This window comes from Cervus elaphus, chromosome X (assembly GCF_910594005.1).
Source record: "Cervus elaphus chromosome X, mCerEla1.1, whole genome shotgun sequence".
Lineage (NCBI taxonomy): Eukaryota > Metazoa > Chordata > Mammalia > Artiodactyla > Cervidae > Cervus > Cervus elaphus.
In genome coordinates, this window is record NC_057848.1 from 98142064 (window position 1) to 98158830 (window position 16767).

At 37.9% G+C, this 16767-nt stretch overlaps 1 protein-coding gene across 2 annotated transcripts in view; it reads left to right on the plus strand.

Annotated features, from left to right (window-relative positions):
- Positions 1-16767, plus strand: part of CHM (CHM Rab escort protein) — a 240676-nt gene that overhangs the window by 115305 nt on the left and 108604 nt on the right. For both annotated transcript variants that reach the window (XM_043895520.1, XM_043895521.1), the window contains exons 6-8: positions 750-866; positions 3033-3153; positions 4921-5146. In XM_043895520.1, coding sequence (XP_043751455.1) covers positions 750-866; positions 3033-3153; positions 4921-5146 — 464 coding nt within the window. The remainder of the gene's footprint in view (positions 1-749; positions 867-3032; positions 3154-4920; positions 5147-16767) is intronic.

Consider the following 16767-nt stretch of genomic DNA (forward strand, 5'->3'; position numbering starts at 1 on the left):
CATCCTGCTGATCTCTTTGAACCAGATGCTTGAATATATGAATATCTTTTTACTACTCATTTCTTTCTGATGTAGGTCTCTGTGCCTGATTCTGCCTAGGTCTGAGTTGGCTACTGCCTTGGTCCTTCCTCATATTTCTGAACTATCTATTCCACCTAATTTGATCCTGCCACGCTTTGAAATTCACCATTCTTTCCATGTTACCTTGGCAGTTAAGTTTCTGGGTGGAAGTTTAATCATAGCTCACGCATAGTCTTCTTGTCCTCATGAGCAGGAAAGTTTTTTTTTTAAGAAGAACACTGAAGTAGTAAAGTAAGAAATAGGTTTTGTACTGAAAATTTCATTTTGAATTAGTTACTTGGATTTTAGAAATTAATACAGTATATATGCTGGCTGATACTTTACATATGATGTAATGTTCTTAGCAGAGTCTGAAGAGTTGCTTTATAATTAAACATATTAATATATATGGATATTCACATTAACTAGAACAAACAGGTGTAAGAGCCTTGTATCAGTTTGGGTCAGTTGTGGAGAAAACTTTGGATTCCAGAATTTGGATTTTGAATGTCAGATAATCAGTTGTGAACCTGTAATAAATTATATTATGTGTTATAATATTAACAGGTAGAATACTTTTTACAAATAATGTAAAATATAGCAAAATTATATATCTTTATTCTGTTTTTATCAATTTTTCCACTATTTTCACCTTTTGTTTCATTCTCTAAAATATTTTCTTTGTACAGCTATTGTATTCTCGAGGATTGCTGATTGATCTTCTAATCAAATCTAATGTTAGTCGATATGCAGAGTTCAAAAATATTACCAGGATTCTTGCCTTTCGAGAAGGAAGAGTGAAACAGGTACTGTGCTGAGCAAGGATTACAACTGAGTATGAGTTTAAGTTGCTATGTTTTGTTTGGGAAACTAGTAGTAAAAATGTTAGTTGCTTAGTAGTGTCCGACTCTTTGTGACGCCTTGAAGTGTAGCCTGCCAGGCTCCTCTGTCACGGGATTCTCTAGGCAAGAATACTGGAATGGGTAGCCATTCCCTTGTCTGGAGGATGTTCCCAACCCAGGGATCAAACTTGGGTCCTCCCACATTGCAGAAGTGTTCTTTACCTTCTGAGCCACAAAGGAAGCCCCATTTTGTTTGGGAAGGATAAGCAAATAAGATTGTTATTTTCTTGGTAAAGCAGCAAATTTGAATGCAGAGTTCCAAAGAATACCAAGGAGAGATAAGAAAGCCTTCCTCAGCAATCAGTGCAAAGAAATAGAGGAAAAGAATAGAATGGGAAAGACTAGAGATCTCTTCAAGAAAATTAGAGATACCAAGGGAACATTTCATTCAAAGATGGGCTCAATAAAGGACAGAAATGGTATGGACCTAATAGAAGCAGAAGATATTAAGAAGAGGTGGCAAGAATATACAGAAGAACTGTACCAAAAAGATCTTCATGACCCAGATAATCACGGTGTTGTGATCACTCACCTAGAGCCAGACATCCTGGAATGTCAAGTCAAGTGGGCCTTAGAAAGCATCACTACGAACAAAGCTAGTGGAGGTGATGGAATTCCAGTTGAACTATTTCAAATCCTAAAAGATGATGCTGTGAAAGTGCTGCACTTAATATGCGAGCAAATTTGGAAAACTCAGTAGTGGCCACAGGACTAGAAAAGGTCAGTTTTCATTCCAATCCCAAAGAAAGGCAATGCCAAAGAATGCTCAAACTACCACACAATTGCACTCATCTCACACGCTAGTAAGGTAATGCTTAAAATTCTCCAAGCCAGGCTTCAGCAATATGTGAACCATGAACTTCCAGATGTTGAAGCTGGTTTTAGAAAAGGCAGAGGAACCAGAGATCAAATTGCCAACATCTGCTGGATCATCAAAAAAGCAAAAGAGTTCCAGAAAAACATCTATTTCTGCTTTATTGACTGTACCAAAGCCTTTGACTGTGTGGATCACAATAAAGTGTGGAAAATTCTGAAAGAGATGGGAATACCAGACTACCTGACCTGCCTCTTGAGAAACCTGTATGCAGGTCAGGAAGCAACAGTTAGAACTGGACATGGAACAACAGACTGGTTCCAAATAGGAAAAGGAGTACACCAAGGTTGTATATTGTCACCCTGCTTATTTATCTTATATGCAGAGTACATCATGAGAAATGCTGGGCTGGAGGAAGCACAAGCTGGAATCAAGATTGGTGGGATAAATATCAATAACCTCAGCTATGCAGATGATACCACCCTTATGGCAGAAAGTGAAGAAGAACTAAAGAGCCTCTTGATGAAAGTGAAAGAGGACAGTGACAAAGTTGGCACAAAGCTCAACATTCAGAAAACTAAGATCATGGCATCCAGTCCTATCACTTCATGACAAATAGATGGGGAAACAGTGTCAGACTTTATTTTTTTGGGCTCCAAAATCACTGTAGATGGTGATTGCAGCCATGAAATTAAAAGATGCTTACTCCTTGGAAGGAAAGCTGTGATCAACCTAGACAGCATATTGAAAAGCAGAGACATGACTTTGTCAACAAAGTTCCATCTAGTCAAGGCTATGGTTTTTCCAGTGGTCATGTATGGATGTGAGAGTTGGACTATAAAGAAAGCTGAGTGCTGAAGTATTGATGCTTTGAACTGTGGTGTTGAAGAAGACTCTAATGTCTAATGTTAATTTTCTTATAATTTATTCTGTAGCTTGCTGCTCATGTTGAGAAAGTGTTAATTTCAGACAACATTGCTAGATTTGAGCTGTCATTTGTTCCCAGTTAGGGGTGCCATGCCGGTGGCCTTTTAATAGCATAAGGAGCAACTTGGCAGAATTAAGTAAGGGAACTCTCGAGTTAATTAGCTCTGAAGTCAACAGAGATGCCATTAGAACTGGTGGAAAGTAACATCAAACAGCCTGACTAGAAAGGAAATAATGATCTTGTTATACTTAAAGGGAAAAAAAAATGTCATTTGGAATACTAGTATCAGTAGGAAGCAGTTTCTTAACTTTTAAATCATATATTTTAGGTTCCTTGCTCCAGAGCAGATGTCTTTAATAGCAAACAACTTACTATGGTAGAAAAGCGAATGCTAATGAAGTTTCTCACATTTTGTATGGAGTATGAGGAACATCCTGATGAATATAAAGGTACTGTTTTTTAATAAATTTGTGTTCTCACATTATTTTAGATTCTTATTATTTTAATATGCTTTCTCTGATTTAGTGAGCCACTTGCTGTGCTTTTAAAATATTTTTATTTTGCATGATCCAGTAGGTTAGCCTCTAGCAACAAGTACCTGTTTAAATTTAAATTAATTAAAATTAAAATTTAGTTATAGTACCCACACATTCAAGTGTTCAGTGGCCACACGTGGCTAGTGGCTACTAATGGTACTATGCAGCTATGGGACATTTTCATCATGACAGCAGTCTATGATGTTAATTTTTATTCTTGCTAATTAAACATTGTTATCAACTGGTTCTTCATAGATAATACTCCTTTTTCTTTATCCGGTTTTTTAACCATTTTTTAAAAATAGAAGTATAGTTAATTTACAATGTGCTAGTTTCAGGTGTACAGCAAAGTGATTCAGTTTTATATATATATATATATATATATATATATATATATATATATATGTATAGACACACACACATATACATTTTCAGATTCTTTTCCATTATAGGTTATTAAAAGATATTGCATACATTTCCATGTACTATACAGTATATCCTTGTTGTTTATCTATTTTACATATAGTGGTACATATATCTTACTCTCTCTGACCCTCATCTATTTTATCTGTCATTTAAAGATTTGTATATTTTATTCATTTCTCAAGAATCACTTTTGCTTGGAATATTGAATTATATAATTTGACTGGTTAAAAGGAAGCTAGATGGTATGGGTGGGATCTCATGGATTAGGAGAAGATATGGTTTCTAATCTTGGCTTTGACCCATCTCTCTGTGTGATCTGGGGCCAGTTACTTCAAAGGTTGTTGAAAGTTGAATATACCACTTTAGTATCAAGAGTTTTGCACTTAAAAGTGCATTGAGCTGAAAAAGTTATCCAAAATAGGAATATAATGACAATTCACTTACAAAATTGAGAAATAGGACAATTTTTTTTTTTTTTTACTATATGGAATATTCAAAGTCTAACTCTTGTTCTTAAAGTTTCAAGTCCATTTGTTACTGCCAGATTTTTTTCTTCATAGTAGCATAAACTTATATTCTGTGTCAGTTTTTATAGTTTTTATTTGTTTATATTCTAAAAAGTTTTTCTCTTCCACTAACAACAGCTCAGTTACATTTTTTTCTGTTCTTGGTTTAAAGGAATAGTATTTAGGGGATCGTTATGTTTTGAGGTGAGATTATAAGGCAGTGGGATTGATACCACTAGCCATACAGAAATTAGTTTCTTTACTTTTTAGTCATAGTTCACTGTTCCAAGTTTTAGGAAACAAAAACAATTCAAAAAAATCAAGTACTACTATATCATTGTTTTCACCAAAAAGTTACCATTAGTCATATTTAATATTTCAAAGTGTAATCATTGACATTAGTCTGCAGTTGATAGTAAAGTAAGATTATTGCCAACCATGGAAAGCTATTGTGGTGCTTAATGAATTATTTAATGCTTTTCTAATTTTTTGAATCCATAAAATACTAACCACAGAATCATCATTTAAAGCTTAAAAATTGTGTCATCAATCCAGTTAGGGTAATGAGGCTGTTCCTAGTTTTTTCCCTCTAAAATCAATGGTCTCGGTCCAAAATGTAGTAATACTACCACCAACTATGTCCTTTGCTAAGTGTTTTAAGCAAACTTGATCTCATTTTTGTACAGTGCTTTTAAATGGAAGTTTGGTTCTGATTTTAACTGATAACTTTTCCTCTTTCTTTCCATAGACTTCGAGGAAATTACATTTTCTGAATATTTAAAAACTCAAAAATTAACCCCCAACCTCCAATATTTTGTCCTGCACTCAATTGCAATGACATCAGAGACAGGCAGCAGTACCATAGATGGTCTCAAAGCTACCAAAAACTTTCTTCACTGTCTTGGACGATATGGCAACACTCCATTTTTGTTTCCTTTATATGGTCAAGGAGAACTCCCTCAGTGTTTCTGCAGGTAAGACAGGCATTGGCTTTCTTATCTCTTCTTAAAATGATACTTGAATAACAGATGAAAATTAGAAAGACAAAAATGAAATTTAGTTAAGATATAGTATATTCAGACATACTATTTGTTATTCAACTCACCCCTCCCCTCTTTGGCCCTTGCTAATTCGTAGGCTGAAGCCTAATGAATTCATGTTCATCTTTTTTTTTATTATTTATTTTAATTGAAGGATAATTACCATACATTGACATGAATCAGCCATGGGTGTACATGTGTTCTGCATCCTGAACCCCCCTCCCACCTCCCTTCCCATCCCATCCCTCAGGGTCATCTTAGTGCACCGGCCCTGAGCACCCTCTCTCATGCATCGAACCTGGACTGGTGATCTATTTCACATATGGTAATATACATGTTTCAGTGCTATTCTCTCAAATCATCCCACCCTCGCCTTCTCCCACAGAGTCCAAAAGTCTGTTCTTTACATCTGTGTTTCCTTTGCTGTCTTGCATATAGGGTCATCATTATGGTCATTCTAAATTCCACATATATGTGTTAATATACTGTATTGGTGTTTTTCTTTAACTTACTTCAGTCTATATAATAGAATCCAGTTTCATCCACCTCATTAGAACTGAATCAAATGCATTCTTTTTAATAGCTGAGTAATATTCCATTGTGTATATGTACCACAGCTTCTTTATCCATTCGTCTGCTGATGACCAGCTAGGTTGCTTCCATGACCTCGCTATTATAAACAGTGCTGTGATGAACATTGGGGTACACGTGTCTCTTTCAATTCTGGTTTCTCCGGTTTATATGCCCAGCACTGGGATTGCTGGGTCGTATGGCAGTTATATTTCCAGTCTTTTAAGGAATCTCCACAATCTGGGAGTTTGTGATGGACAGGGAGGCCTGGCGTGCTGAGATTCATGGGGTCGCAAAGAGTCAAACACTACTGAGTAACTGAACTGAACTACACTCTACTGAACACTTCTCCATAGTGGGTGTGCTAGTTTGCATTCCCACCAACAGTGTAAGAGGGTTCCTTTTTCTCCACACCCTCTCCAGCATTTATTGTTTATAGACTTTATTTGATAGTAGCCATTCTGACCAGCGTGAGATCTGATTTGCATTTCTCTGATAATGAGTGATGTTGAACATCTTTTCATGTGTTTGTTAGCCATCTGTATGTCTTCTTTGGAGAAACGTCTGTTTAGATCTTTGGCCCACTTTTTGATTGGATCGTTTATTTTTCAAGAATTGAGCTGCAGGAGCTGCTTGTATATTTTTGAGATTAATTCATTGTCAGGTGCTTCGTTTGCTATTATTTTCTCCCATTCTGAAGGCTGTCTTTTCACCTTGCTTATAGTTTCCTTAGTTGTGCATAAACTTTTAAGTTTAATTAGGTCCCATTTGTTTATTTTTGCTTTTATTTCCACTACTCTGGGAGGTGGGTCATAGAGGATCCTGCTGTGATTCATCTCAGAGCATGTTCTGCCTAAATTTTCCTCTAAGAGTTTTATAGTTCTGGTCTTATATTTAGATCTTTAATCCATTTTGAGTTTATTTTTTTGTATAGTTTTAGAAAGTGTTTTAGTGACATTCTTTTACAAGTGGTTGTCCAATTTTCCCAACACCACTTGTTAAAGAGATTGTCTTTTCTCCATTGTATATTCTTGCCTCTTTTGTCAAAGATAAGGTGTCCATAGGGACGTAGATTTATCTCTGGCTTTGTATTTTGTTCCATTGATCTATATTTCTTTCTTTGTGCTAGTACCATACTGGCTTGATGACTGTAGCTTTGTAGTATAGTTTGAAGTCAGGCAGGTTGATTCCTCCAGTTCCATTCTTATTTCTCATGATTGCTTTGACTATTTGAGGTTTTTTATGTTTACATGCAAATTTGAAGTTATTTGTTTTAGTTCTGTGAAAAATACCTTTGTTAGCTTGATAGGGGTTGCATTAAATCTATAGATTGCTTTGGGCAGGATACTTATTTTCACCATATTTATTCTTCCAACTCACAAGCATGGTGTATTTCTCCATCTATTTGTGTCGTCTTTGATTTTTTTCATATGTGTTTTATAGTTCTGTATATACAGGTCTTTTGTTCTTTAGGTAAATTTTTTTCCTAAGTATTTCATTTTTTTTTGTTGCAATGGTGAATGGGATTGTTTCCTTAATTTCTCTTTCTCTTTTTTCACTATCATTGTATAGGAATGCAAGTGATTTCTCTGTGTTAATTTTACATCCTGCTACTTTACTATATTTGTTGATTAGCACTGGTAATTTTCTGGTGATATCATTAGGGTTTTCTCTGTAGAGGATCATGTCATCTGCAAACAGTGAGAGTTTTACTTCTTTTCCATTCTGGATTGCTTTGTTTCTTTTCCTTTTCTGATTGCTGTGACTGAGACTTCCAAAACTCTGTTGAAAAGTAGTAGTGAGAATGGGAACCGTTGTTTTGTTCCTGATTTTAAAGGAAATGCTTTCAGTTTTTCCCCATTGAGGATAATGTTTGCTATTGGTTTGTGATATATGGCTTTTATTATGTTAAGGTATGTGCCTTCTATGCCTGCTTTCTGGAGAGTTTTCATCACAAATGGGTGTTCAGTTTTGTTAAAGGCTTTGTCTGAATCTGTTCGATTTATCATATGGTTTGTATCTTTCAATATGTTAATATGGTGTAACACATTGATTGATTTGCAGATATTGATGAATCCTTGCATCCTTGGAATAAAGCTCACTTGATCATGATGTATGATCTTTTTAGTATGGTTTTGGATTCTGTAGGCTAGAATTTTGTTGAAGATTTTTGCATCCATGTTTATCAGTGATATTGGCTTTTAGTGTTCTTATTTGGTGTGTCTCTTGTGTCATGAGGTAGGCATGTATTGCTATGAACACCCCTGTTAGCACTGCTTTCACTGAATCCCTTAGAATTTTGGATTGTTGTGTTTTCATTTTCATTTGTTTCTATGTATATTTTGATTTTCAGTTTGGTTTATTTTGTGATCTGTTGGTTATTCAGAAGCGTGTTGTTTATCTTCCATATATTTTTATTTTTAGTAGTATTTTTCCTGTTGTTGACATCTAATCTTAACTGCATTGTGATCAGAAAAGATGCTTGAAATAATTTCCATTTTCAAATTTACCAATGCTAGATTTATGGTCCAGGATGTGCTCTATCCTGGAGAATGTCCCATGTGCACTTGAGAAAAAGGTGAGATCCATATTTTGGGGGTGAAATGTCCTGTATAAAATACACATAATTATATTTATTAATATATATTATATATATTAACATTGTATGTTAATATATTAATATTATATGTTAATAAATATTATTATATATAAATATCTATATTAAGTCTAACTGGTTCATTTTATCATTTAAAGCTTGTGTTTCCTTGCTAATTTTCTGTTTGGTTGATCTGTCCATAGGTGTGAGTGGGGTATTTAAGTTCTCCACTATTATCTTGTTATTATTCATTTCCCCTTTCATACTTGTTAAGTATCTGTCTTATGCATATTAAAAAGTAGAGACATTAATTTGCCAACAAAAGTCCATCTAGTCAAGGCTATGGTTTTTCCAGTGGTCATGTATAGATGTGAGAGTTGGACTGTGAAGAAAGCTGAGTGCCAAAATATCGAGGCTTTTGAACTGTGGTGTTGGCGAAGACTCTTGAGAGTCCCTTGGACTGCAAGGAGATCCAACCAGTCCATCCTAAAGGAGATCAGTCCTGGGTGTTCATTGGAAGGACTGATGTTGAAGCTGAAACTCCAATACTTTGGCCACCTCATGCGAAGTTGACTCATTGTAAAAGACCCTGATGCTGGGAGGGATTGAGGGCAGGAGGAGAAGGGGATGACAGAGGATGAGATGGCTGGATGGCATCACCAACTCGATGGGAATGAGTTTGAGTAAACTCTGGGAGTTGGTGATGGACAGGGAGACCTGATGTGCTGCGATTCATGGGGGGTTGCAAAGAGTTGGACACGACTGAGTGACTGAACTGAACTGAACTATGTGTTGTGCTGCTCCTATGTGGGGCGCACATATATTTATAATTGTTATATCTTCTTGCATTGATCCTTTGATCATTAGGTAGTGTCTTTCTTTGTCACTTATCATGGTCTTTATTTCAAAGTCTCTTTTATCTGATATGAGGATTGCTACTCCTGCTTCCCTTTGGTCTCCATTTGCATTAAATATCTTTCTTCAGCCCTTCCCTTTCAGTCTGTATGTGTCCCTAGGTTTGAGGTGCATCTCTTATAGACAGCATATATTAGGGTCTTATTTTTGTGTCCATTTGGCCAGTCTTTGTCTTTTGGTTGGAGCATTTAACCTATTTACATTTAAGGTAATCATTGATAAGTCTGATCCTGTTACCATTTACTTTGTTGTTTTGGGTTCATTTTTATAAACCTTTACTATGTTTCCTGTCTAGAAAATATCCTTTAGCATTTGTTGAAGAGCTGGATTGGTGGTCCTGAATTCTTATTTTTTGCTTGTCAGTAAAGGTTTTGATTTCTCCTTAGTATCTGAATGAGATCCTTGCTGGGTATAGTACTCTTGGTTGAAGATTTTTCTCTTTCATCACTTTAAGTATGTCCTGCCATTCCCTTCTGGCATGAAGAATTTCTGTTGAAAGATCAAGTGTTATCCTTATGAGGATCCCCTTCTATGTTATTTGTTGGTTTTCCCTTGTTGCTTTTATTATTTGCTCTTTGTGTTTGATCAGTGTTAATTTGATTAATATGTGTCTTTGGGTGTTTCACCTTGAGTTTATCCTGTTTGTGACTCTCTGAGTTTGTTGAACTTGGGTGGCTAGTTCCTTCCTCATTTTAGGGAAATTTTCAAATATTATCTCCTCAAGTATTTTCTCATGCCCTTTCTTTTTGTCTTCTTCTGGGAGACCTATCATTCGAATGTTGGGGTGTTTATCGTTGTCCCAGAGGTCTCTGAGGTTGTCCTCATTTCTTTTAATTCTTTTTTCCTCTCTGCTTCATTTATTTCTAACATTCTATCCTCCACCTCACTTATCCTCTCTTCTGCCTCAGTTCTTCTACTGTTGGTTTCCTGCACACTGTTTTTAATCTTAGTTATTGCATTGTTCATTATTAGTTGACTCTTCTTTATTTCTTCTACACCCTTCTTAAACATTTCTTATATCTTTCAATCCTTGTCTCTGGTCTATTTGTCTGTAACTCCATTTTGCTTTCAAAATTTTGAATCATCTTTACTATTATTATTCTGAATTTTTTTTCAGGTAGACTCTGTATCTCTTCTCTTTTGTTTATTATGGTAGGTTTTTATCATATTTGTCTGCCTTTTATGATATTCATGGGCATTTCTCTGCCTTTTCATTTTGTTTAGATTACTGTGTTCGGGGTGCCCTTTCTGCAGGCTGGAAGTTCATGGTTCCTCTAAACTCTGGAGTCTCCTCCCTGTGGGTAGGATTGGACTAATGGCTTGTCAGGGTTTCCTGGTTGGGTGAGCTTGTGTCTGTGTTCTGGTGGGTAGAGCTGGATCTCTTCTCTCTGTAGGGGGTTGAAATGTCCAGTAGTGAGTTTTGGGCTGTTCATGGGTTTGGCATGGCTTTGGGCAGCCAGTCTTTTAATGTTCAGGGTTGTGTTCCTGTTTTTCTGGAGAGTTAGCTTGCTGCATCTTTCACTGGAACTTGTTGGCTCTTGGGTGGAGCTTCATTTCAGTGTAGCGATGGATACTTTTGGGTGAGCTCTTGTCTTTTAATGTTCCCAGGAGTGGGGAGTTCTCTGGTGTTCTAAAGTTTTCGAATTAAGCCTCCTGTCTCTGGCTTTCTGTCTTATTCTTACAGTAGCCTCAAGACTTCTCCATCTATACAGTACAGGAGATAAAAGCTCTAGGTTACTGGTGAAAGAATTCTCCACATCCAGGAGCACTCAGAGAGATTCACAGAGTTGATAGAGAAGAGAAGATGGAGGAGTGAGATAGAGGTGTCTAGGAGGATAAAAGGGGGAGTCAAAAGGGGAGAGAGCAATGTAGACAGTAATCAGATCCTTAAGTACTGTCCACAGCCTGGAACACGCAGAGCGATTCACAGTTATGTAGAGAAGAGAAAAGGGAGGAAGGAGGTAGAGCTGACCTGGAGGAGAAAAGGGAGAGTCAAAAGGGGAGAGAGCAATGAAGCCAGTAATCCCTCTAAGTGAAAATGGATACTGAAGACTAGATTCTAAAAGGTACAAATTTGATAACAAATACAAAAAAGATTAAAAAACTAGAGTAGAGGTTAGACTCTCAAAAATACAGTATAAGAAATACAGAACAAAATCAGTCACAAAAATTAAGATATATATGGCTGCTGCTGCTGCTAAGTCGTTTCAGTCATGTCCGACTCTGTACGACCCCAGAGATGGCAGCCCACCAGGCTCCCCCGTCCCTGGGATTCTCCAGGCAAGAACACTGGAGTGGGTTGCCATTTCTTTCTTCAGTGCATGAACGTGAAAAGTGAAAGTGAAGTCGCTCAATCGTGTCTGACTCTTAGCAACCCCATGGACTGCAGCCTACCAGGCTCCTCTTTCCATGGGGTTTTCCAGGCAAGAGTACTGGAGTGGGCTGCCATTGCTTTCTCTGATATATATATATGGAATTTGTTTTAAAAGAAAATAAGGATTTTTTGAAAGGTAATAGTAGGCTATAATAATGAAAGTTAAGAGTAATAACCAGAATTTTTTAAAAAACTAAAAAATTATAATAGTTAAAATATATCTAGGAATTTCTCTGAAGCTGTTGTGGGCAGTGTTGGGTCAGTTCAGTGTCAGATAGTCCCTTGTTCTGGCTTGTACTTGTTCTCAAGGTCTATAGGCATACCCCAAATGCAGTCTCAGTATCAATTGCTGGGTTTCAATCTGTTACACCTGTCACTTCCAGAGCAATTCCCCCTTCTTTATTTTGGCTTCCTCTGTTTGCAAGTATCTTCAGTGTCTTATTTCTGCCCTGACACAAGGGAGCAAAGGTGGCCACTCAATTAGGCTTGCTTGTTCTTTTGTGTTGTGGATAGTGAGGGACACTGCAAACAAATATCGCTGGCATATGTGGTCAGTGCTTGCAGTGGATGGACTACACTGGGTTTGTCACAACTCAAGTCTGTGTGTACTTTCTGAATCCACACTGCTCAGGCTCCAGGGTGCTCTGCAAGGACACTGTCGCAAATGGGCCCTGCATTTTGTGCACTTCCCAGATTTAAGCCATTCAGGTTCTCGGGTGCTCTGCAGGGGCACAGACCCAGATGGGCTGTACATTTTGTGTCCGTCCCAGGTCTGAGTAGCTCAGGCGACCGGGTGCTTGGCAAGTGCATTGTCCCAGGGGGGCCATGATTCCTATTCACCTCCCCGGTCTTCGCCAGTTGGTTTCCTGGGTGAGCCGCAGGAGCACAGCCCAAGGTGTGCTGTGTGTCTCCTCTGGGGAGCTAATCTCAGGCTGTGACACTCCTGACAGATGTCAACTGTCCAGGATCCCTGGAAGACCTGGGTGGCAGCTGGGAGCCTGCTCACAGTTTGGTGGAAGGTGTAGTATCTGGGGTCTAGATTGCAGCAGCCCCTTGCCTTCCAGCTCTGGCTGTCACATGCCTGCTTCTCTGCCTCTGGGGAGGAAGGGCCCTATATGGCAGCTGGCTTGCTATCCTTTGGTATTTGCTCAATCCTTTGTTTTGTGAGAGTGACAGGGGTCACTGTGCAGCATTAGAACCGTTTGCGGGAAAGGTCTTTTTTTTTTTTTTTTTTTTTTTGTCTTTCTGGGATTGCAATGGCTTTTTTTGCTATCTCATGTTAGTTTCCTCAGATTGTTCTCAAAGCATTCAGGCCTGGTCCTTACCCCAAGGACTGCTGATGTAAGCCCACTCCTCCCTGTCCAACCCCCATTCACTGGTTCTGGATGCCAGCAACTGGGCCACTTCTCTGTCTCCACTTGTAGTTGCAGTTAGGTGTGTATTCTGTGGTTTTATTTTTTCCCTCCTCATTATGTTGCCCTCTGAGATTCCACATCTCCCCATAGACACATCTGTGAGAGGTTTTCCTACTGTGTGGAAACTCCTCCTCCTTCACAACTCCCTCCCCAGGACGGGTCTCCCTCCCTAAAACTTTTGACTGTTTTTTTGTCTTTTATATTTTGTCTTACTTCCTTTTGAAGAGATTGGGCTGCCTTTCTGGGTGCCTGGTGTCCTCCACCAGTATTCAGAAGTTGTCTTGTGGAAGTTGCCCAACATTCAAATGATCTTTTGGTGAATTTGTGTGGGAGAAAGTGGTCTCCCTGTCTTATTCCTCCAGCATCTTGGGACCGCCTCCTCATGTTCATTGTTTTAATTTTCTAATATAAGCATTAATATGGTAAAGTTCTAACTATTGTTTTGAATCTTTCACAGTTATTGCATATTATTTTGATTATTTTTTACTAACTAAGTCACTTCAGTCATGTCCGACTCTGTGCGACCCCATAGACAACAGCCCACCAGGCTCCCCTGTCCCTGGGATTCTCCAGGCAAGAACACTGGAGTGGGTTGCCATTTCCTTCTCCAATATGTGAAAGTGAAAGTGAAGTCGCTCAGTCATGTCCTACTCTTAGCGACCCCATGGACTGCAGCCTACCAGGCTCCTCCATCCATGGAATTTTCCAGGCAAGAGTACTGGAGTGGGGTGCCATGGCCTTCTCTGATAGTCCTAACTATCTTAATTTCCACTGTGTATTCTTCATTGACCCATGAGTTATGTGTTTTAAAATAGCTAATATGGTTGATTCTTCTGCTCTTACCATCTAATTTAATTCTATTGTGTTTAGAAAATATATATTTATGGTACTAACTCTTTGAATTTTATTTTATGACTTAATGCATCATGAATTTTTGTCATTTTTCCACAAGAAGAATGTGCTCAAGAAGAATGTGTTTATCTAGTTTTTAGGTACAGTTCAGTTCAGTCGCTCAGTCGTGTCCTACTCTTTGCAACCCCATGAACCACAGCACGTCAGTCTTCCCTGTCCATCACTAACTCCCAGAGTCCACCCAAATCCATGTCCATCGAGTTGGAGATGCCATCCAACCATCTCATCCTCTGTCATCCCCTTCTCCTCCTGCCCTCAATCTTTTCCAGCATCAGGGTCTTTTCAAATGAGTCAGCACTTCGCGTCAGGTGGCCAAAGTATTGGAGTTTCAGCTTCAACATCAGTCCTTCCACTGAACACCCAGGACTGATCTCCTTTAGGATGGACTGGTTGGATCTCCTTGCAGTCCAAGGGACTCTCAAGAGTCTTCTCCAACACTACAGTTCAAAAGCATCAAGTCTTCAGCTCTCAGCTTCCTTTATAGTCCAACTCTCACATCTATACAAGACCACTGGAAAAACCATAGCCTTGACTACACAGACCTTTGTTGACAAGAGTAATGTCTCTGCTTTTTAATATGCTGTCTACATTGGTTAGAACTTTCCTTCCAAGGAGTAAGCGTCTTTTAATTTCATGGCTGCAATCACCATCTGCAGTGATTTTGAAGCCCCCCAAAGTAAAGTCAGCCACTGTTTCTACTGTTTCCCCTTCTATTTCCCATGAAGTGATGGGACCAGTTGCCATGATCTTAGTTTTCTGAATGTTGAGCTTTTAAGCCAACTTTCCTCTCTCCTCTTTCACTTTCATCAAGGGCTCTTTAGTTATTCTTCATTTTCTGCCATAAGGGTGGTGTCATCTGCGTATCTGAGGTTATTGATATTTCTCCCGGCAATCTTGATTCCAGCTTGTGCTTCTTCCAGACCAGTGTTTCTCATGATGTACTCTGCATATAAGTTAAATAAGCAGGGTGACAATATACAGCCTTGACATACTCCTTTTCCTATTTGAACCAGTCTGTTGTTCCATGTCCAGTTCTAACTGTTGCTTTCTGACCTGCATATAGTTTTCTTAAGAGGCAGGTCAGGTGGTCTGGTTCCCATCTCTTTCAGAATTTTCCACACTTTATTGTGATCCTCAGAGTCAAAGGCTTTCATATAGTCAATAAAGCAGAAATAGATGTTTTTTCTGGAACTCTTTTCTTTTTCGATGATCCAGCGGATGTTGGCAATTTGATCTCTGGTTCCTCTGCCTTTTCTAAAACCAGCTTCAACATCTGGAAGTTCATGGTTCACGTATTGCTGAAGCCTGCCTTGGAGAATTTTAAGCATTACTTTACTAGTGTGTGAGATGAGTGAAACTGTGCAGTAGTTTGAGCATTCTTTGGCATTGCCTTTCTTTGGGATTGGAATGAAAACTGCCCTTTTCCAGTCCTGTGGCCACTGCTGAGTTTTCCAAATTTGCTGCCATATTGAGTGCAGCACTTTTCACAGCATCATCTTTCAGGATTTGAAATAGCTCAACTGGAATTCCATCACCTCCACCAACGTTGTTTGTAGTGATGCTTCCTAAGACCCATTTGACTTCACATTCCAGGATGTCTGGCTCTAGGTGAGTGATTGCACCATCGTGATTATCTGCACCGTGAAGATCTTTTTTGTACAGTTCTGTGTATTCTTTCCACCTCTTCTTAATATATTCTGTTCCAGTGTTCTCTAATTATTGGTTTTGAAGTCTGACAGGTAAAGCTTTGAGTTGTAATTTTCAAGCATTACTTGAAGAGTTTATCTTTGAGTGAAATATTTTGAGATCTCCCATTATGATTTTTGATTTGTCAGTTTCTCCCTATAATTCTGTCAGTTTTTATTTTATATTTATTTTGAGTCAATTTATTAAGATTGTATATGTTTCCAGTTGTTTAATATTTATGATGAATTTTATATTTTGCATAGTCTGCTTTCTCCATCCCTAATAGTACATTTTCCATTAAAGTCTATTTTGCCTAATATCAAGTAGCTACTCCAACTTTTTAGTATTTGCCTATTATATCTTTCTCCATCCCTTCATTTTTCAACTAAATTTAGAGCTCTTAATAGGAGACTATTAACATTGTTTTTAATTCCATCTGACAATCTCTGTCTTTTACCAAACAGGGTAAATGCGGTTAACAGGAGTGTGTTCCTTTCTTCTGAAGTGTACAATTTAAAAAATTTTTCTAGTTTATGCTCTGAGTAGTTAATGCTTTCTAGTTTGTGTGCACATGAAAATAACTTCTTTTTTTCCCCTTTTTGTCTTGAGTGAATATTTATTAGCTAAAGAGTTCTAGGTTGGCTCTCAGTACTTTAAAATTGGAATTCCATTTTTGCCATTGAGAAGTTTGATGTAGCCTAGTTGTCGTTTCTTTATAAGTGTTATCTATTTTCTCTTAGGTCAAACCATATGAAATTAACAATATTAAAACTTTTCAACCTATAATTCCACATGGCTCAAACAACTGCATTAATTTCCTCTGTCTGTGAATTGTCATTTATTATTGTAGAAAACTATCAGTCAGTATCTTGCAAATGTGTTTTTGTCCTCTGTCTCTATTCTCACCTTTTTGGAACCACAAATAGATATGTTTTAAAACCTAGCATTATCCCTTCCATATTTTTTAATCTTCCATATTTTCTATTTCCTTATCCTTCCTGCTACATTCTGAGTGCCTTATATGGGTCTGTTTTCCATTTTATTAGTTCTCTTCACTTGTAACTAATCTGCAGTTTAACTCTTTGTT